Here is a 20,317-nt window from a genome sequence, read left to right as displayed (position 1 = left end):
CACGTGTGGTGTCCACTGCACACAGTTCAGTGTGCAGATGCAGGAGTGTAGACAGACCATGCTGTTCACATGACACTTGGGATTTGGTCTTTGTTCATTCTGAGACCAGACAGCAACAACCTATAAAGAAATCCCATTTCATTCTCTTGATGACATCAGTGTCTTCATCATGGAACAAGTTAAGAGTCTTTTGGGAACCCTGGTTCTCTAAACTATGGCACAGAAGAAAATAAAGACATCACACTGCCCACCTTGTCCACAGGCCCGACCTCAAAGGCACTACTTTTCTGGTACATACACTACAGAGGTCTCAAATATCAACTTTGAGCTACAATTCAAGTAACAAAACAAATACACCCCATCTTTGGTGTGCAAAAATCACCATGCTTTAGGAATACACCCCATTTTCAGTGTGCAATAATCACCATGCTTTAGGAGATTTCAAACTGGGGGGGTTACCCCTTGCACAATTCTATGATGCTGGAACAGAGTACCAGAATATTCTCAAGTTTCATTTATTTCAAGGCACTTTCCATCAAAAGGTGCAAAAAGAAATAAAACTACTTTTTTTGAGTAAGACTCAAAGGAGACAAGTGGAAAAAAACCTAATCTATCCTGCATGCAAGTAGCTTAACTTCATTTATTGCTGCAACAGAGTCTACATGCACCCCCTTGCAAGAGGATTTCTGGACACTGGCAGACCATGGATAAATTAGCAGCTCTATCTGAAGTCCTCAGCTTCACTGACATCTGTGACAATGGCTGATTAAGCTACTGACTGAAGTGGTTAAGATTTAGAGCTGTTTAACATTTCATGCATGTAACAAGGCTCTTTTGTGTACATGTGGATAATCCCTACAGAAGAAACTTGCCGTTACTATACATTGCATGCACTGTAATTTTAAGAACATATCAAACTCAATAGCTATAAGAAAAATCTTATACATATTAACAAAAGATACAAATATTCTGGTTATCTGGTGCTTTTTTTGTTTGTTTGTTTAAAAGAGGATCTCATACATAATACAGCTTAGGCTGAACTAGAAAAATTCTCCCTCAGCCTCATGAATGCTGTAATTACAGGCAGGAGCAACCACACCTAGCTTTATGTGGTGTTTTAAAAACAAACACTGCATCTTTATTGATACCCCCTCCCCAGCCACGGCTTCATTTAACTTACTACCTGAAAATTAAAGCTTCCTTTCCCTCTACCTTAAAAAGAATATTTTGTGAAAGTACACATATGCACCTGCATGTCTGTGTATGTGGAGGACAAAGAGGGCATCAGATCCCTCAGAGCTGGGAGACACCTGACTTGTTATGTGAATGCTAGACTCATGTCCTCTTAACCAAGGACCCATCTCCCCAGTGACTCCAAACCCAGTGACGCTGAAGGACACCTGTCTAGGTCAGGGGAGCTCTGCTCGCTCCTCACTCACAAACCAGGAGAGCAGCAACAACTGCATCCTCGAGCCTGTCACTAATGCGATCCTGAGAGGAATACTGCCAAAGCACCTGCCTTCTGTAGCCAAGGCAGGGAGCTGGAAGACACTTCCATCCCAACAAGGAAAGTCTCCTGTGGGAGGAAAATAGATGCCAATGAACAACACTCAAGTAGGGACACGAGACAGCTGGTTAGTTGTGTCACCTTGCTGCCCAGGTGCCAGCAAGCTGAACAAACCCTGGCTGACCTAGCTGGTCAGTGTGCACTGGACTGCTCAAGAACCAGGCAAACAATCCCAACTCAGCAGTCAGTAAGGACACTGCTTGTGAGCACTGGGCACTGTAACTCAGACAGGCAAGAACTCCCAGCAAGAGACGGCGCCCGTACCATCTCCACTGTCTACATCCACAGATAACTGTGAGGGCTCTGCAGATCTGTGCACCCCATCCCCACCCAGCCTTCAGCCTGGGACGGCACCCATACCATCTCCACCATCCACATCCACAGATAACTGAGGGCTCTGCAGATCTGTGCACCCCACCCGCACCAGCACCCAGTTGCCATGCTGTCATGGAGGGCACTCTCTAAGCAGACAAGCTCTTCAATTAGTCCTTCAGCTACGAGTACAGGTACTGTCCCTGTGCCAACAGGGGAAGGACACCCAAACAAGGGCTGTGTGGATGAGAACTCTTTAAAGGCCATGGTGGTCATTCTGGAAGTAAAGAGAAATCTTTATTTTCAACAAAGTTGCCTACAAGAGATAGTTCATTGATTCACTATGAACGAGTCTCTCATCACATACAGCACCAAAAAATATATTTAAAAAATTAAGAAACACAGCCTCATCCCTCACGCAAATACACACATATCCCCTCCCAAAAGCCACACAGCCCGAACCAAAAGGTAAAGAACCAAACCAAACTCAATACCCACACACAAGTTATCTTTGAATTAAGATTTACAAATTTATATATTCTTTCCTATGAAGGAACAAAAAGAGGAGGAAGAAGAAAGAAAAGAAGAAAACGGGTAAGGAAAACTTGAAGGCCTGTGAAGACCTAGGAGAATAAACACTGCCTGCCTGCACACTAGCAGAAGCAAACGGACGTCAGCGCTCTTCACAGACTGAGCCTGAGCCACCGGCTGGAGTGACACTCTCTAGCAGCACAGCACACATCTGGCAAACCAGATCTTCTAGAGTCAGCAACACCGGAAGCACTGGGAGAGTCAACTGCAGTGTGCAGCCCTCGGGATGCAGGGCAAGGCAGAGGTGGTGTCTTCCATCATGGGTTTGCCAGTGTTTAAAAAGGCCATTTCCCCTTTTTAAACAATAAGGGCCAAAGAAAATTACAGGGGGAAAGGTTCTCTACTGCAGTGACAAATCTGCCAGTCACAGCCAGAAGGGAATGAGTCCTGTGCTGGTTGACAGTGCTGGGTCCGTGCACAGGCTCTACTTGGGCTCCTCAATCACACCTTTGCTGAGATCTGTCATTTTGGGATATTTTACTTTCTTCTGGTCTAGCTCATTCTGAGCCCAAAGTAGCAGTTTCAGTAATTTTGCCAGCTTGGGTGTGGACTCTCGATTTTCATAATCCAGAACAGCCTGGTTGACTTCACTCCACACCTAGAAAAGAAACAAATGCAATAGAGATGGCCACATATGTGCTCTACCAGCAAGTCTGATACTATACTTAAGATATCTTTTCTTCCACCATTGCCCGGCCCAAGACGTCTTCTTTCAGCGCTAGGGATAAAACCCTGGTCCTTATGCCCATCAGGCAAGCACTCTACCACTACACTGTAGTCCAGCCCATTTGGGTACTGTTCATACTCAAGAAGCTTGTCACTAATTTAAAAACACATTAAACATGTGAGTAGAAGCCACTCCAGGGACCCTAAAAGGTCCTCATCTGCAGGGGCTCTTGCACTTTCTGCAATGTCACAGTGAGGTCAGCCAAATGTCCTGGCCCTTTAAAACAGAAGCCTTAACGAGACATCTTCAAGGAGGGGCAGTCTTTCTAATAGGATGTGGAGGACGGAGGCCTAGGAGAGAGGGATCCAGCACATGGGGAAAGGACATGGTTCTGGGGAGGCAATGTGCTGTAATGCTTACAGCACACAGAAGAACAAGAAAAAGTTTCAGGAAAATAGACAGATCTTATTTGGAAATACTTAGGATACACATTTCTAAATTGACGGGAAGAAGGCTAAGAGGATGAAGAGAATAAAAACTGGTAAAGGGTTTTGAATACCGACAGTTGTAACGCTGCCTCTCCTACTGTACAAGATAAAGGGGTACAGAGCAGAGGAGCTGCAGTACCCCACTGGAGTACCTCACCCAGGGCTCTGTGTCTCACCCCCTCACAAGTGCAACACGTGTACCATCTTTACACAGGTCCCCTGAGTGTCCATGACCACAGCTCTTCCCTTACCAGCCTTTTACCTTTTGCCTCTGCATCATGTGGAGAAGGTCCCCAAAAGGTGACTCCTCAGGACTGTCGAAGGCCAACAAAGCCAGCGTGCGCTCCATTTCTGTGAGGCACTCTCTGCTCTCCTCACCCTGCTCTGCCAGCTGCGTCTGGGCGAACTCCAAAGCTGCTTCTGTCTCACGTTGACGGATGAGCTCAATCAAGTGCTGTTGCTGGTCAGCAGCAAAGACAGACAAGCTGAACTAGCACCCACCCTGTAGGGGACACCCAGTATGGCCAGCAGCAAAGACAGCCAAGTTTGGCAGACACACACCTAGATAAACACTTGGCCCCAGTCAAAAGTTTATCTTACGGGGTTGAGGGTGTAATTTAGTGTTAAAGCCCTTGGTTAGCGCGTAGTCAAGGCCCTGGGTTCTACCCAACACTGCCACAAAAAGAAAAAAAGACTTTTCTAGCATCTCTCAGACAGTGCATTTCCTTTAGGTCAGATTGCTGCAGTGAAGCGTTTGATCCCCAGAACCTGGGTAAGACTCTGTGTTTTCTCTCTCTCTCTCTCTGTCTCTCTCTCTCTCACACACACACCTTTAAAAAGTATTGGTTTCTACAGTACATACTTTTGAGCAGTTACCTCAAAGCCTGTTATTCCCTTCCCAACACTCAGCAATCTTCTTCTACTAATACACACACTGCCAACGTCTTTCTGGAACTCACCTGAAGGTGGAAGTAAAGATATCGGTTTGTGTCCAGGAGCTCTGGGTGGAGGCTGTTGATCAGGGCAATGGCCTCCTGGATCTGACCCTTCAGAATCATCTCCCGAATCTTGATTCGCTCATCAAGTGTTTCTAGGTCCACACTTGGTTCGATCCCAGACTCCATTCGAAACTTCTCTGCTGCTTCCTTAAAGCCCTCTGAAAAGAAAACTACCTTCACTGCTGGGAAAGGATCAGAAATGAAGGCTCTGTAGCTCTAGAGAGCCAACCACCGCCAACTGACCCTACACAGAAAGCACACTTTCCCAGGGGCTTTATTTATTTTTGTGATTAGTAGTCAATCCTGTCATTCTTTTGCAGCTATCCAAAATGCCTAGCCTCAACTTGGAGGTTACAGACTGCTGGCCATTGTGTGCTGTGATTCAACACCTTCAGACAGGAACTGATTGTAGGTCAGGATGCCAGAGTCAAAGAGCCAAGCCCAGGTGAAGCAGACGTCTTGCTGGATCCTCACAGGGCAGCTGTTTTAGTGGTGCTTAGCCTGGTGATACGGCAGGCTAAGATTTCTGTAGCCACTTTCTAAGAAATTTTAGCAGAAATTAAGTGGAGAGGTGCAGGAGGATATGGATTACTGGGAAACTTCCATTCCTCACTTGTGAGAACTGGGCAGAGATAGCGGACTCTCACTCCCGCGACAGGAGCACCAGGGTGCTGCTTCTCTGCATCCCCTCCACCTAGAAACAGGCCAGAGGCATCAATTACTTAGACTTTAAATCTACTCTAAAACTTTTTTTTTTTAATTTTGAGATAAGGTCTTGCTGCGCAGTCCAGGCTAGCCTAGAATTTAGAATCCTCCTGCCTCAGCCTTCTGAGTCAGAAGACCCTGAATGATCATGAAGGCTTAACTATAAAACTGTCAAAAGCCTAGAAAGGATGTTGTATTAAGGGCTCAGAGATCTGGAGCAATTATTTTATTAACAGGAAAAATATTTTTTTAGGGAATAGGAAAGTGGAGAAAACGTATCACATTCACATGACAGTCCAGGCTCCCAAGTGGGGATCATGGGTGTGACCCATACCACCCAGGGCTAGAAAAAGATCATCTTTAACAAATCTATTTGATTTACAAGCATTAAGTTAATTTTGTGTTTTTATGATTTCTCAGCATAACCTAACATTATCATAATGCTTCCCGGGTAAAGGGCTACTTACTTACGGGAGAGCTATGGTCACAGCCAGCCTTACCTGTGACTAGGTAGTTCATGATGAGACGGTTCATGTCTGCTCGCTGAACATGTAAATTATTGAGCTTTTCCATCCATTCATCTTTGGTTATTTCATCGGGTTTTTCTGCATAACTCATTATGATTTACTTCTACAGGAAAAAGATACAATTGAGGAAGAATTATATGCCCATCATAATCATTTCAGAAAATAAACATAGCAATATAGTAAGAAGTGGAAGAATAGGAGGATACTTTTAATCATAAAACTGACAGGCAAAACAGATCTGAGAAAAACATGTCCAGGTAACACGGTCAAGGGTAGGATGCTGTGGGATAATGCTTTTGCACACTGCAAAGATTTGTCACTTATACTGGTTTAATAAAATGTTGATTGACCAGTAGCCAGGCAGGAAATATAGGCGGGACAACCAGACTAAGAATTCTGGGAAGAGAAAAGGCAGAGATGCAGAGGAAGCAAGATGAGAATGCCTCATTGAGAAAAGGTACCAAGCCATGCAGTTAAACACAGACAAGAATTATGGGTTAATTTAAGTTAGAAGACTTAGTTGATAATAAGCCTGTGTGTTTCTTTGGGACTCAATGGGACTGGGCAGGACAGAAACTTCCACCTCCAGCAGGAAGTCTGGTTAATGAAGCAAAGAGTCTAAAGTCTTAGAATGAAGAGGCCAAGACATCAGACTGTATCAGACAGAAAAGTCATCAGACTTTGAAGGAGGTGGTTAGTTTTGAAGCTAGGTATAGAGGGCAGTCATTGGAGAATTCTATACTAAAAATTACATGCTATGATGTAAAAAAACAGACACCAATCATACAGGCAAAATGAAGACAAGTCTTAGTGAAGAATGGAGTCTTCTCCAACTGTTTTGTTGGAACACACATGGTGAAAACACTCCTTATAAGGACACACGATGCCTCCTGCATCCCAGAAAGTGTCTAACATGCACTCAAGATGTGCTGTTCTCCAATGCACACCTTGAAATAGCAAAAGGATGGACACTACTCCCCAAAACGTTCATTCTCCAGTCTGAATAAAGGAACTCTGAGATATAGATGACATGCCCAAACCCCTGGGTAGGTGTGTTCTGCAGCTGGCACAGATAAGATGGCACACACTCTGGTCTGCTCTATGCATCACAGCCTCCCCAGAGACTCGGGAGCATGGGACAAGCATACATCATTTGGTGAGGCATGCATATTCACATTCAGTGGAAAGGAAGCTGAAACATGTTATCAAGTTTTGCCAACAAATAGCTTTTAGAAAATTGTTTTGGCTGGGTGTGGCAGCACACAACTTTAATCCCAGCATTTGTGAGGCAGAGACAGAAAGATCTCATCTCTCTAAACTGATTCTGGTCTACAGATCAAGTTCTGGGCCAGCCAGAGTTACATGGTCAGACCTTGTCTTAAAAATAAACAAAATTCAGGCCGGGCGGTGGTGGCGCATGCCTTTAATCCCAGCACTCGGGAGGCAGAGGCAGGCGGATCTCTGTGAGTTCAGGGCCAGCCTGGTCTACAAGAGCTAGTTCCAGGACAGGCTCTAAAACTACAGCGAAACCCTGTCTCAAAAAACCAAAACCAAACAAACAAACAAAAAACAAAATTAAAGTTAAAAAAACTGCTTCTACATTCAGAGCATTTAGACCTTAGAAGGAAATATGGCTGTGTATCACTTATAAACAACACTGAATGGGGGGGGGGGCTAAAAGTCCAACTGTGAGCTGAGATTTGCAAAATCCAACATGAAACGAACTACATGGCAAGTCTTTAGCACTAAACATTGAGTACTTTAAAGTAATGACATGGAATCTGACAGGAATTGTTTCATGTGGGAGGAAGGCAGGATGGCAGAGCCACAGTAAGGCAGCTGGGGTAGCTCTGGGAGCACCAGCTGGACCGTTTTTCACACTTTGTTACCAACATATACCTCATGGATCATAAAACTGAAAGATAGCTCTGGTTTCTGGGCTGACCGGAATGCACACTGGGTGGAGAGAGCTAAGCAGTCCAACAAAGAGACATCCTAGGACTTTTACAGGGGACGTCACGCTCTAGCCTCCATACCAATGGCAGCTGTCGCTGGACTGAACATGAAGGGAGAAAAGTCTGGCACGGGGCAACCAGAGATTTCAGGTGTCAAGCCTTAGAAATGGGACCACAACACCGTGGGAGGGATGAGTAGAACAGGTTGGAGGAGCAGGGCAAGTCTGGGTGCAGAGGACTCAGGCAGTGAGAGAGGTGTGGTAGGCCTCTGGATTACAGGTCCTGGGACCCACGCTGGAAACAGCAATTAGGGAAACACACATTTGCACACGCCTGAAGGAGGAAAGTTATTTAAGCAAGAGTGTCCAAGAATAAAAACCACAAGATATTAAAGTTTCAAAGCCCACTTTCGGAGAATGTGTGCAGGGAATGAGGAGGCGCTTTGAACTTGAGGCATAGGAGGACCTCCAGTTCTGGCAGACTTGGAGGCCCCAGCAGCCTGAAAAGTAGCAGCGGAGGAGGGAAGTGAAATTAAACAGGGTTGTCATAGGGCTGTGCCTCTCCACAGCCACAGGGTAACAGCAGAATTTACTCTTATTCAACTTTTATTCTGGATACATAAGCAAGTCTGGGAAGATGTTCCCTGATTGGTGCCCCTTCCTCTCGATTTCCACTCTGCAGCCCAAAGCGGACTGCGGACAGAGACCCGGCGACAACGTTTCTGTAGGACTCGGGGATCCCAAATCCAGCGATTACACAGGCGACAGGGGAGCATCCTAAGCCCTGAAGATGACTTTCAACGAAGCAACTGCATCTTCACCTTCCAGTCTCCGATTTACAGCGGCTTTCCTCACAGACACACGTGAACATTTGCAGTAACTATTCCGGTCCCGGCAGCACCCTAGCCGAGCGCAGCCTCCGGACCTCCCGGTCCGAGGCAAGGCCGTGCAGGGCAGGACCGACTTCCCTGACCCCGGCTCCCGCTGCAGGCTCAGCATACCCGGGGCGGGTCAGCTAAGGCCCCCGACCTCTGACCTCCGCACCTCGGCCCACCCCGGAGCCCCATGGAGACGCTCGGCACGGCCGCCGGGGCCTGCTGCGGCCATCTTACCGTGCGGACCCCGCCTCCCGCGCGACACGGTCTGGGCGGCGGCTCCGCGGCCGCTCCCGGGGACGGGGAGGAGCGGCGGTGATAGCGGGAGATAGGGAGGAGAAGCACGGGGAGGTGGAGGCGGCGGCGGCGGCGGGGGCGGGGCGCGAAGCGGAGGTAGACACACCGGCGTCCGCCTCTCAGACACCTCTCGCGAGATCTCGCGATGCGAACCGGCAACCAATGGAATCCTTTCGCGAAGGGGCTGGGCGGACGGTCACCGGACGCTTGGATCGCGACTTCCGTTCTTGCGCATAACTCTGCGGCGGTGCCCTAGCTCTACGGGTTGGCGCGAGAGTCAAAAGAGCTATGCCCCTCCTGCGCAAGATGGCTGCTGCGGGGGCGTCTGCGTCCTGAGTGCTAGCACCGGAATGGAGACCTGTAGACGGAGTTCGAGGCAAAGGTTCCGGGTCTCTTCTTGGTTTTGGTTTTGTTTTTTTTTTGCGTGTGTGTGTGAAGCTGGGGGAGGGGAATAGGTGTGTGGGACCGCGGGAATGCGCGAGAAGGGAAGGACGTTCTCCGGCCTGTAGTCCACCGGGCTCTGGTCCCAAAGGCAAGGCCTCCGGATTTTACTCGGCGAACGTTATAACCGAGTCCCGACCAGCGTCAGGGACAGCACTGCCTGGAGCTCGGGAGTGGACCACGAGGTTCCTGTTTTTTGGGCAGGGACGCCTCGTTTCTGGGCATCCTCGAAGGTGACTCCTTAGTGTTGGGACTCGCAGGAATGGGAGCATGCACGGAAGTGACTCCCGGCTTCTAAGGTACTCATGGAGCGGAGCGCATCCATGCTTCAGAAACGCTCACGGTGGGGACTCCTTTCTCCCGGGCACAGAGAGACTTCCTACGTCTGGGGCGTTCACGGAGTGTAACTGCGTATGGTGGGGACCCTGCTCGAGACTCCGGCGGAGGGAATCCCTGCCGCCGGAGAAGGGACCCCCATGCCCTGGGAGACGCGGTTACTTCTTCCTTGCCTTGGGGATGGGTCCTTAGTGCTCGCGGTAAGGGCTGGGGGTAGCTGGAGGCCCTAGAAAACTGTCTCGCTGTAGTTTGTAGATAGGTATTTGCATGTTTATATGCTTATTGTCTACCCGAGGAGAATGCAAATTCGGTCATTGCAATGCAAATGTATTCTGGAATGCTTCTGGTTGGAATGTTGGACAGCCTGCTTTGAGGTGGTTGAGTGTACTTGCTTAAAAATGAACTGAGTTAGCTAGGTGATGGTGGCGTGAACCTTTAATCCCAGCACTCGGGAGGCAGAGGTAGGCGTACTTCTGTGAGTTCGGGGACAGCCGCCAGGGCTATTACTCTGAGAAACTCTGTTTCGGAAAACCAAAAAGACCGAGCACAGCAAGCTGTGACTTTTAAAAGAAGAAGGGGGGGGGGAACCAAAAACTGAGTCTATAGAGAAAGCAACTTACTGAATCACCGAAAGTAAATCCAATTTAGCAGATTATGTTGGATAATGACTTCGCGGGCTGTGAATGTTTTATTACCTGCGCTAAAGCTGCTGCCCCAAAGTTCTGACCAAAGCTGTTGAGGAAGTACTGCAGTAAACACTTTGTACTGCTTAACCCTGGTTAAAGTGCAAGGGAAAGAGGCCAGTATCCTAAAGAGAATGATTCACTTGGAAGTTCAGTGTCTTCCCAAGCAGCCGGCCAGTGCCAAGGGCTCTCTTCTCTGCAGTCCTTCCTCCACACTGTTCCTCAGCCACCAGCGTCTTTCCTAATGTGACAGGCCTGTTCACTTACATTATTTCTCTTACCTGGCCTCCTTTAGGTAAGGCATTCATTCTTCAGTTGATTGCCTATTGTAAGCCCAGCTAAAAATCTCTTACTCCTTTCATCCTAACTCCCATGCGAAACGCTTCCCCTCAGCTGCTTGGACTTCCTGGGCCGTTTTTCCTAAAACCAGTAGGTTCTGTCTATGTCTTTTGCTCGGGTGATTATTTTTTTTTTTTTTTTATTTTGGATTTTCCAGATAATGAGTTTCTCTGTATCCCTGGCTGTTCTGGAACTCGAGGCCTTATTCCGTAGACCAGGCTGGTCATGGAACTTACAGAGATCTGCCTGCCTCTGCCTCCTGAGTACTGGGATTAAAGGCGTGCGCCACCACCGCCCCGCCGATAAATCTTTTTTTTTTATTTATTTATTTATTTATTTATTTATTTATTTATTTATTTTTGGTTTTTTTTTTTTCTTTTTTTTTTTTTAAAGAAAGAAATTTGGGTGGATGAAGTGGCACAGACTCAGTATTTGAGTTGAAGGTTAACCTGATCTACATAGAGAGTTCCAGGTCAGACAGGCCTACATAGAGAGACCCTGTGTCAAAAAAGTCTGAGTTTTTTTTCCATGATTTATTTTATTTTTGTGTGTGCATGCCTGAGCATGTGGGTCTGGAGGCCAGAAGAGACCATCAGAACCCTGGTAGCAGAGGTTGTAAGAGCCAAACTCTGTTTCTGAAAGAACAAGTGATCTGAGCCCCTTAGTTCAGCCTGGGGTTTTATTTTTTGAAAGACAAGGTCTTGTGTAGTCTATGCTGGCTTTAAATGTATGTGTAGGCAAGAATGACAGTGACTTTATGATCTCCTGTCTTGACCTTAAGTGCTAGAATTAACTCACAGAGATCAGCCTGCCTCTGCTTCCCAAGTATTAGGATTAAAGACTTGCACCACCACTGCCTATTTCTAGCTAGAATTTTTTTTAATTTAACCCATTTCTATTAATCTGTTTGCTGCCCTGAGGCTCGCTTACTTCATTTACGTACTGTCTTTCCTGCTTTTCTGTTTCCTCTATGTCTTGACTGGCTTCCCTTTAGTTTCTGCCTGACAACCCCCCCCCCCACCTATTGGCTGTTCAACTCTTTAATAAGCCAATCAGGTGCCTTAGGCAGGCAAGGTAAAGTGGCAACACATCTTTACATAGTTAAACAAATATTCTATTCCATAACATAGATAGGCCGCTACACCTAGTTTATATGGTGCTGGGGTGTGAGCTTGGAGCTTAGTGCTGACTAGGCAAGCAGTCTACCAGCTAACAACAGCCCAATTCTGATCTATTTATTGACAAAACTCAAGTAAATAAATTCAACAGCAACTTTTAAAATTAATATTCTAATACACAATCCAAAGTTCCTAATTTAACACTCAAATTAAAATGCTGAAGAATGACCATACGAGAGTGTTTTCAAAATTACTAACTTTTTTTTTTTTTTTTTTTGATTTTCGAGACAGGGTTTCTCTGCAGCTTTTAGTTCCTGTCCTGGAACTAGCTGGAGCTAGACCAGGCTGGCCTCAAACTCACAGAGATCCGCCTGCCTCTGCCTCCAGAGTGCTGGGATTAAAGGCGGGTGCCACCACCGGCTAACGGTTTTTTTTTTTTTGTTTTTTGTTTTTTGTTTTTTTTTGGAGACAGGGTCAAAATCTATCTGCCTCTGCTTCCCAAGTACTGGGATTAAAGGTGTATACCACTGTATCTGGATTCTGTTGTGTTTAAGAGCATAAATAAACTGTAAAGCAAAAACACTGCAGTTCATATCAAGTAATAGTCTTGAGCAAGGTGCTTTTGTAGGTATTTCGTGGCATATAAAGTATTCATGTTTTGTATTCAGAACCAAGACTGCAGGGCCCAGAGAAATAGCTCAGTATTTGCTGATCTTGCTTGGCATTTTGATTCCCAGCCCCCACATCTGATGGCTTATAACTGCTTGCAACTCCAACTCCAGGGGATGTGATCTTCTCCTCTCTTCCTTTTTTTTTTTTTTTCTTTTTTGTTTTGTTTTGTTTGTTTGAGACAGTGTTTTTCTCTGTAGCTTTGGAACACGTCCTGGCACTCACTCTGTAGACCAGGTTGACTTCAGACTAACAGAGATCCGCCTGCCTCTTCCTCCCAAGTGCTGAAATTAAAGGAATGTGTCACTACCACCTGGCTCTGGTATCCTCTTCTAAATTCTGCAGGCATCTGCATCTGTGTGCACAGACACATACATAGTCTCTCACACACATAATTTTAAAATAATGAAAAACATTTTTAGCCGGGCAGTGATGCTGCACGCCTTTAATCCCAGCACTCAGGAGGCAGAGGCAGGCGGATCTCTATGAGTTCCAGGCCAGCCTGGGCTATAAGACCTATTTCCAGGACAGACTCTAAAAGCTACAGAGAAACGTTGTCTCAAAAAAACAAAACATTAAAAAGAACCCAGAAAGCAGTTGATCAGTGCAGCATGGGTGAAGGGTGAACCTTGCTAGAAACATCTCGGATTCAGTATATGTTTGATTTTGATTTATTTGTTGCACGCTTAGAAACCCATAGTGGCTACCAAATTTTTCATGGTCTACTCTTCCCATTTCAGTTATGTGACCCCATAGAGGATGGCAACTCCCAGTCTGAGAAAGGTGGCTCAGGACTAAGAGCACTTACTGCTTGTAACTCCCACTTCAAGGAATTTGGTTCCCTCTTCTGACCTCCATGAGCACTGTTCATGCATATGGTGCATATACATATAGATACAGGCAAGACACTCATAAATAAAGTGTCTAGAATAATAATACATGTAATATAATGTTATCATAAACCTGTCTATGCAGGCAAGACACTCATACACATAAGCATGGTGGTGCATACCTTTAATCTCAGCACTTAGAGGCAGAGGAGTTTGAGGCCAGCCCGATCTACATAGTGAGTTCTAGGTCAACCAGGGTTATGTATAGGGACCTTGTCTCAAAGAAAAAAGAGGGGAACTACTATTTTTTTTTTTCTTGGTCTCGACATTCTACCCTCATATTGCTAGTGCCTTATATCATGAGTCCCTAAATCCATAAGGTTCACTGTGCTGGGGAGATGACTTAGTGAAGTGCTCACTACATGGACATAAGAACCTGAAAACTGACACTGGAGCTTCTCTCTGTAATCCCAGTGCTAGGAGGCAGACTCGAGAATCCCCTAGACTCTCTGGCAAGCCCACCTATCTGAACTGGAGTTCCCAGTTCAATGAGGGTCATTCTCAAAAGTAAGACAGAGATTGAGGAAGACATCTAACTGACACTGACCTAGCCTGCTACCTGCCTGAGTATACATGTGCATCTTAACACACATACACACGTGAGCACACACAAAGACAAGTAAGGCTTTTGTGTATTGGGCATCTCAGTTAATGAAAGTATTCAGTACATTTTAGGTACTTTATATGAATCTGTTGAGTAGATGGGGAAATAAATGAGTGAATACTACTGAGGTCCTTCCCCAGGATGAATACTAGCAAAGGGGAGAGGGTTTGAAGATAATAGCTCATTTTTTTCTTTGTGTCGGGATAGGTACATTGAGGAATGCATAAGGGCCAGAGGAGATGGCCTGTGTTTTCTGTCACTTCACCTATTTCTTCAAGACAAGGTCTCTCACTAAACCTAAAGCTAGACTTGTAGCCAGCAATCCTGTCTGCCCCCTCACCACCACCCACACAGTGCTAAGGTTACAGGCACATGCTTAACTCTGGCTTTTTTTATGTGGGTGCTAGGGGTAACTCAGATGCCCTTACCCACTGAGCTATCTTCCAACCCCTGTGAGCCAATTTTTGTGTGTTAGGCTTTGAAATGCTTTTGAGTTTGAGGTATACAAGAGAAGGTTCTGGGGAGCAGGTGAAAGGGTAGATCTAGATGAGTAGAGGTGGATTTCTGCAGTACGCCTGGAACAGATAGGAGAGTGGAGGAGAGCAATGAAGACCTATGTGCAGTGGTACTAAGGCTGTCGGAGTGTAGGAAATAGGTGGGCATGTCCAGAGACAGCTGCCAAATCGACAGGAATATCATCGGCCTGGTGGAATCAGTAACTAACCAAACTTCGTGTGTGTACTAGGTGGACCTAAGGGAGAAAAGCCATAAGATTTGGCCCTAAAGTAGGAGGGGCTACCCTGTGGTCAAAGATGCCACTGTTCTGCAAGCCAAGACAGGAAGGGATTTGAAATTGTTTCATTGTTAAAGAGTAGCAGTTCTCAAGCCTGGTGTTGGTGATACATAGCTTTAATACCAGCACTTGGGAGGCAGAGACAGGTGAATCTCCCCAGTTTGAGCTCAGACTGGTCTACATAGTGAGTTCCAGTACAACCAAGGCAACACAGAGAAACCCTGTCTTAGGAAAAGAAAAAGAAACAGTAGCAGCTCTGGAGAGAACTAAAAGTATATGGGCTTGAAAGAACTGACCGGTAAGGTAGCTCAACAGGTAAAAGGTGTTTGTGCTAGCTGCATGATGCTGTGAGCCTGATGGCCCGTGTTCTAGTCCCTGGGAACCCATGTAAAGGTGGAAGGACAGAAGATTCCACCACACCTGTGCTGGTGGTGGTATGGCTATACACATAGCACAATAATAAACAATTTTAAATAAAATTTGAAAAAACGTTATCAAGGGTCTGAGGTGGTGCTCAGTGGTAGAGCAAATGTCTAGCACAGACAAACCATAGTGGATTCGGTCCCTGCGCTGAATAATCAAATATCATAGAGCTTTTTTATAAGAGGGAAAAGCATTCTGAGGATAAAATACAGAACACTTCCAGTAGGTTAATGTTCAGATGCTGGGATGCTAGCCATGTTGTACAGAATGGCGTTTTTCCCACCTTGAGACAGGGTGTAACTGTAGACAGGCTAATCTTGAACGCAGAGACTATCCTGCCTCTCTGCTTTTCAAATTCTGGGATTAAATGTGTGTGCCACCAGGCATGGCCAGAACTACATTGTCCCTGTATATACTTTTACTCTCAACAAAAGCATAAACCCTGACTTCTGGAGTCTTTGGCTTTTGTAGAATCTGCAAAACAAGCTGGGCGGTGGTGGCGCACGCCTTTAATCCCAGCACTCTGGAGGCAGAGGCAGGCGGATTTCTGTGAGTTCGAGACCATCCTGGTCTACAAGAGCTAGTTCCAGGACAGGCTCCAAAACCACAGAGAAACCCTGTCTCGAAAAACCAAAAAAAAAAAAAAAAAAAAAAAAGAATCTGCAAAACAGCTTCACATTTACTCTTCAAAAAAAAAATTTTTTTTCCTGTTGGAAGGAAGGAACTTTTCCTTCCAGTTCCAGGGGATCTGACTCCCTCTTCTGACTTATTTGGGGGCCCTAGGCACACACATGGTGCACATACATATATGCAATCAGAACACTTCTATACATAAAATAAATCCCAAAAGGAGACTATGATTGGCCTTTCACCCTTTAAAAAACAAAAGATTTATTTATTTAATGTATGTGAGTACTTTGTGGACTTTATATCAGAATAGAGCATCAGATCCCATTATGAATGGTTGTGAACCACCATGTATGTACTGGTAATTGAACTTAAGACCTCTGGAAGAGCAGCCAGTACTTTTAACTGCTGAGCCATCTCTCCAGCCCCGCCCGACCTTTCACCTTCTATAGGTATTTTTGCATAGATTCTGTTTTCCTTTGGACACATTAGTTTGTAACACACGTACAAGCTTTGGTGTGTGTTTGTTTTTGAGATAGGGTCTCACAGTGTTTCCCTGGCTGGTTTTGTTGTTGTTATTGTTGTTTGGTTGGTTGGTTTTTTGATATCTATCTATCTATCTATCTATCTATCTATCTATCTATCTATCTATCTATCTATCTATCATCTATCTTAAAAGACAGGGTTTCTCTAGCCCTGTCTGCCCTGGAATTCACTCTGTAGAACAGGCTGGCTTAAAACTTAGTTCCACTTGCTTCTGCCTCACCAATGCTGTGATTAAAGGTGTGCACTACCAAGGTTTTTTTGTTTTGTTTTGCTTTTAAAGACAGTGTTTCAGTATGTAGCCAAAGCTAGACTGAAACTCACTCCTTCCTGCGGCAGTCTCTTCTGTGCTGGCAATACAAATGTTACCACACATGTCTACAAAGTCTGTGAATTGTTTTCTTGGCTCTTCTGTTCTGCCATTACCCTATGCTCTTTACTGTGATGGCTGGTGATGCTGGTTCTCAGTTGTGTATGGATGTAGCCTTACCAGAGAAAGATTTGCTGCAAATCTGAATCTCCTGTTGTCTTTAAAGAAGAACCAAAGGCTTCTGCTTTACTTTGCTCTGCTTTGTGCAAAGTAGCTGGTGATTTGTTAATGGATTGTTTGGTGCTGTGTAAATAAATGTGTTGTATCTAAAGTTAACTGTTGGGGCTACCAGATCACTCATGTCTGGCATCTTTCTAGGTTGGCTCTGGGTTCAATCCCTAGTACTGCACATAATAAAATGAACTAGAAGCTAACTGTTGATTTTCAGTTTTTTTAATTTTTGTTTTATGTGTATGAGTGTTCTGCTTGTATGTATGTGCACATGCAGTGGGTGCCTGGTGCCCAAGGAGACCAGAAGAGGGTAGTGAATCCCCTGGAACTGGAGTTAAGGGTAGTTATTTGCCTCTTTTGGAATGCTGAGAACTTAAGTCCTCTGTAAGAGCAACAAGTGCTCTTATAACCACTGAACCATCTCTCCAGTTGTTTTTATATAGGATTTATTAGTTTCTCAAAAAGCAAAATAAAAAAAGAAACACTCAGTGATTTAGGCTTTTCTTAGAAATAAGAAAATTCATCATCTTTGCATGCCCTCTCCCTCCCCTCAGTCACCAGTGTATCTGCATGTTCTGGACATGTAGACTCAGCTGCTTAGGGTCAGTAGTGCTCTGGAGCCAGGCTTGGTGGCACAAGCTTGTGATGTTAACAGTTTGGAGGCTGAAGCAGAGGAGCTTAAGTTTTAGGATGGTTGGCTACATAGACAGATTGTGTGTGGCGCTGGGGGGGGGGGTGCAGCTGCACTGAACAAGTACCGACTCGTTTCTTGTCCTTGGTCCCTAGACAGTACAGCATACCATTTATGTAGTATTTGCATCGTATCTGGTGTAAGTCATTCAGAGACTTGTGTGTGCAGGTTCTAAGGAAATAATTGATATAAAGGACTTGAGGGTCTATGAATGTTATCACCCTGAGGAGGGAGGGCTATGCCAGGTTTCTCTTCTGGGAGTCTGCGTTCTGTCTCTGTAGAACAGGAGTTGTGTCATAAATCAGTCTGTACACTTGTTAGTTTCTGTGGATGAGAGTGTGCCACAGGTGTAGCTGGCCAAGTGCAGGTGCACAGCACCACCACCCTTGTGCATGACCTGTCAGCAGTGTAGGCAGGGACTCTCCAAAGGGAGCATAAACAAACCCTATCTGAGGGTAGGTTAGGGCGCAGGGGACAAGAGGAAGCAAGTCAAGCCAGCCTGGTTTGCCTTATCCCCCCCCCCCCTTCCCTCCTTTCAAACCCTGATTTGTCTCAGGGTCCATACACCCTTGGGATGGTTTATTCTTGCCTACTTGGAAGGCCAGCAGTGCTTTGGGCCCAGACTCCTTAAGTCTGGATCTCATATTGTTATGAGATAAGATCTTGCTGGGTGAGTAGTCTGGGCAGTCCTGAAACTGCCATCTTTCTGCCTTCTCCGTCCCAGGCATGGGCTGAGTTGGAAAGTGGTCCTACCTACCAAGTTTCCAATGTTTGCTGCAAATCTCCAGGGTCTTGAAATTTTGGATTGGGGGTTTCAGAGCAGAATTTTAAGTGGCACTGTCCATAGGATTTAACTTTTGTATTGCACTCTATTGTATGTGTTGCCAAGGTGTCTGTGTGGATGTTATCAGAGGACAACTCGGAGTGGGATCTCTCTTTTTGCTACATGGATTCTGGGAATCAAACTTGGGTCTTGTTGAGCTATCTTGCCAGGCCTGCTATTCCTTTCCTTTCCTTTTTAATTAAATTCGTCTGTGTACGCACATAAGCATGGTGGGTGGTGTGTCCTCTTAGGCTAGAAGCCAGAAAGCGGTAGGATCCTCCCGTCTTGGAGCCAGGGTTACAGACATTTGCCAGGATGCCATCTTGTTATGTGGGTGCTCGTGATTGGAACAAGATCTTAACTGGTGACTGTTCTTCTGTCTTCTGGTTTTTACTTTTAAAAAATAGGAATGAATGCCGGGTGATGGTGGCGCACGCCTTTAATCCCAGCACTCGAGAGGCAGAGGCAGGCGGATCTCTGTGAGTTCGAGACCAGCCTGGTCTACAGAGCTAGTGCCAGGACAGGCTCCAAAGCCACAGAGAAACCCTGTCTCGAAAAACCAAAAAAAAAAAAAAATAGGAATGATTATTTGGTTAGTAGAATCCAACTTAAAAACACTCAAACTAGGGCTGGAGAGATGGCTCAGTGGTTAAGAGCGTTGCCTGCTCTTCCAAAGGTCCTGCGTTCAATTCCCAGCAACCACATAATGAGGTCTGGTGCCCTCTTCTGGCCTGCAGGCATACACACAAACAGAATATTGTATACATAATAAGTAAATAAATATTAAAAAAAAAAACACTCAAACTACAGATGTTTTTCACCAAGGACTTACTGGAAATGACAGGAACAGTGAGCTGATAGTGTAGATGGTCACTCCGGCACAGCTCCCCGAGCACACTGCAGGGTGGTCCACTGGGGCTGAGTTCCTGCTTCTCTCCTGTTCTGTGATATCTGGGCCTTTGCTGTGGCCTGTGATGTGAGTGCCCCCATTCTGCCGCTTGCACAGGCTCACACTGGATTCAACCCTGTCTGGTTCTGTGTCGTGTCTGAGGGTAGAAGCCTCCTTCAACTCAAGGGCAGAGTTGAGAAACCAGAGTAGACTCTTTGACAAGAGTCAGAAAAGTGGTCTTGAAGGATCCCAGCTTCCTACTTCACTGGAATTCCCAGGAGTTAGCATGTAACCTTGAAACTGTTAGAAAACAAACCTACTTAAGTCCTGGGCTTCTGGATGGGGCATTGGAGCGCTCCGCAGTGTGGGTGAGGCTTTACTAGACAAGGACACATCTTGGTTCTTCGAGAGGGCAGAAGACTCTGACTTCCAAGCGACGTGCCTGTGTGCAAACGTAAATTTAAAACTAGCTGTATAGACCCTGGTGTTCACTGCTCTCAGGACGAGCGGCTAGTGTTCATGGTCCTGCGAGGGAATAACGACCTACCTCCGCTTTCCTGAAGTATTTCGGGTACAGTGAAGGAATGTCACTCTAGTTAGCACTAGGGGAAAATACGTAATGTTGGGCTGGGGGTCCGACCCTCGTATTCACGTACACCCAGGCATTGAGAACTAATTCCAGGAAGGAACGGTCACGGGGCAGTGGTGCTTCTAGTACAGAAGTGAAGCGGGTCAAGTCCTAGGGAATTCCTGCTGGGCGGACGCCGCTCCCTGCCCTGCACACACCCTGCCAGAGGCCAAGTGAGCCGTGCCCCTGCGGAAGGACTTTGGGGTCTTTTCTTCCTGGCTCCGCCCCCAACGGAATCGGACGCAGGTTCACCCCAAGCACCCATCCCCGCTGGCGCAGTGAGCTTTTACAGCTTTTG

The 20,317-nt window shown here is 46.0% G+C and overlaps 2 protein-coding genes and 1 long non-coding RNA gene across 6 annotated transcripts in view; 1 reads left to right on the top strand and 2 right to left on the bottom strand.

Moving 5' to 3' along the window:
* Positions 1–2,151: 2,151 nt before the first annotated feature.
* Gid8 (GID complex subunit 8 homolog) lies at positions 2,152–9,087 on the bottom strand. Of its 2 annotated transcripts, none has more exons than XM_050153086.1 (5): positions 8,922–9,087; positions 5,829–5,958; positions 4,585–4,781; positions 3,888–4,085; positions 2,152–3,068 (listed from the first exon to the last, which is right to left on the bottom strand). In XM_050153086.1, the coding sequence occupies exons 2-5, from the start codon at positions 5,944–5,946 to the stop codon at positions 2,895–2,897; spliced, it is 687 nt and encodes a 228-aa protein (XP_050009043.1). In that variant the 5' UTR covers positions 5,947–5,958; positions 8,922–9,087; the 3' UTR covers positions 2,152–2,894. The 2 variants fall into 2 exon arrangements, with proteins under 2 accessions (XP_050009043.1, XP_050009044.1); XM_050153087.1 differs by lacking the exon at positions 8,922–9,087 and adding an exon at positions 8,631–8,847.
* A 131-nt stretch (positions 9,088–9,218) lies between these two features.
* Positions 9,219–20,317, top strand: part of Dido1 (death inducer-obliterator 1) — a 53,997-nt gene continuing 42,898 nt past the window's right edge. For 2 of the 3 annotated variants that reach the window (XM_050153083.1, XM_050153079.1), the window contains exon 1: positions 9,219–9,363. The gene's annotated coding sequence lies outside the window, so the exon portion shown is untranslated. Of the gene's footprint in view, positions 9,364–9,455; positions 9,722–20,317 lie in introns of those variants that run through there. The other variant, XM_050153080.1, reaches the window with a different exon arrangement.
* LOC126508104 (uncharacterized) lies at positions 17,715–20,199 on the bottom strand. The gene is made up of 2 exons (XR_007593712.1): positions 19,335–20,199; positions 17,715–19,233 (listed from the first exon to the last, which is right to left on the bottom strand). It is a non-coding gene; the product is annotated as an uncharacterized lncRNA (long non-coding RNA).

The sequence above is a fragment of the Alexandromys fortis genome, unplaced genomic scaffold, assembly GCF_014885135.2.
Source record: "Alexandromys fortis isolate MF-2015 unplaced genomic scaffold, M_Fortis_MF-2015_v1.1 scaffold_81, whole genome shotgun sequence".
Taxonomy (NCBI): Eukaryota; Metazoa; Chordata; class Mammalia; order Rodentia; family Cricetidae; genus Alexandromys; species Alexandromys fortis.
The sequence above is the reverse complement of the archived record's forward strand: the minus strand, read 5'-3'. Positions and strand labels throughout refer to the sequence as shown.

Bases quoted from the DNA above. Each gene is read 5' to 3' on its own strand.
- Gid8 (XM_050153086.1), bottom strand. From the start codon at position 5,946: ATGAGTTATGCAGAAAAACCCGATGAAATAACCAAAGATGAATGGATG. The intron at 4,086-4,584 runs GTGAGTTCCAGA...GCTGCTGACCAG, and splicing joins ATCTTTACTTCCACCTTCAG to CAACAGCACTTGATTGAGCT. The intron at 3,069-3,887 runs GTAAAAGGCTGG...TTTCTTTTCTAG, and splicing joins ACATGATGCAGAGGCAAAAG to GTGTGGAGTGAAGTCAACCA.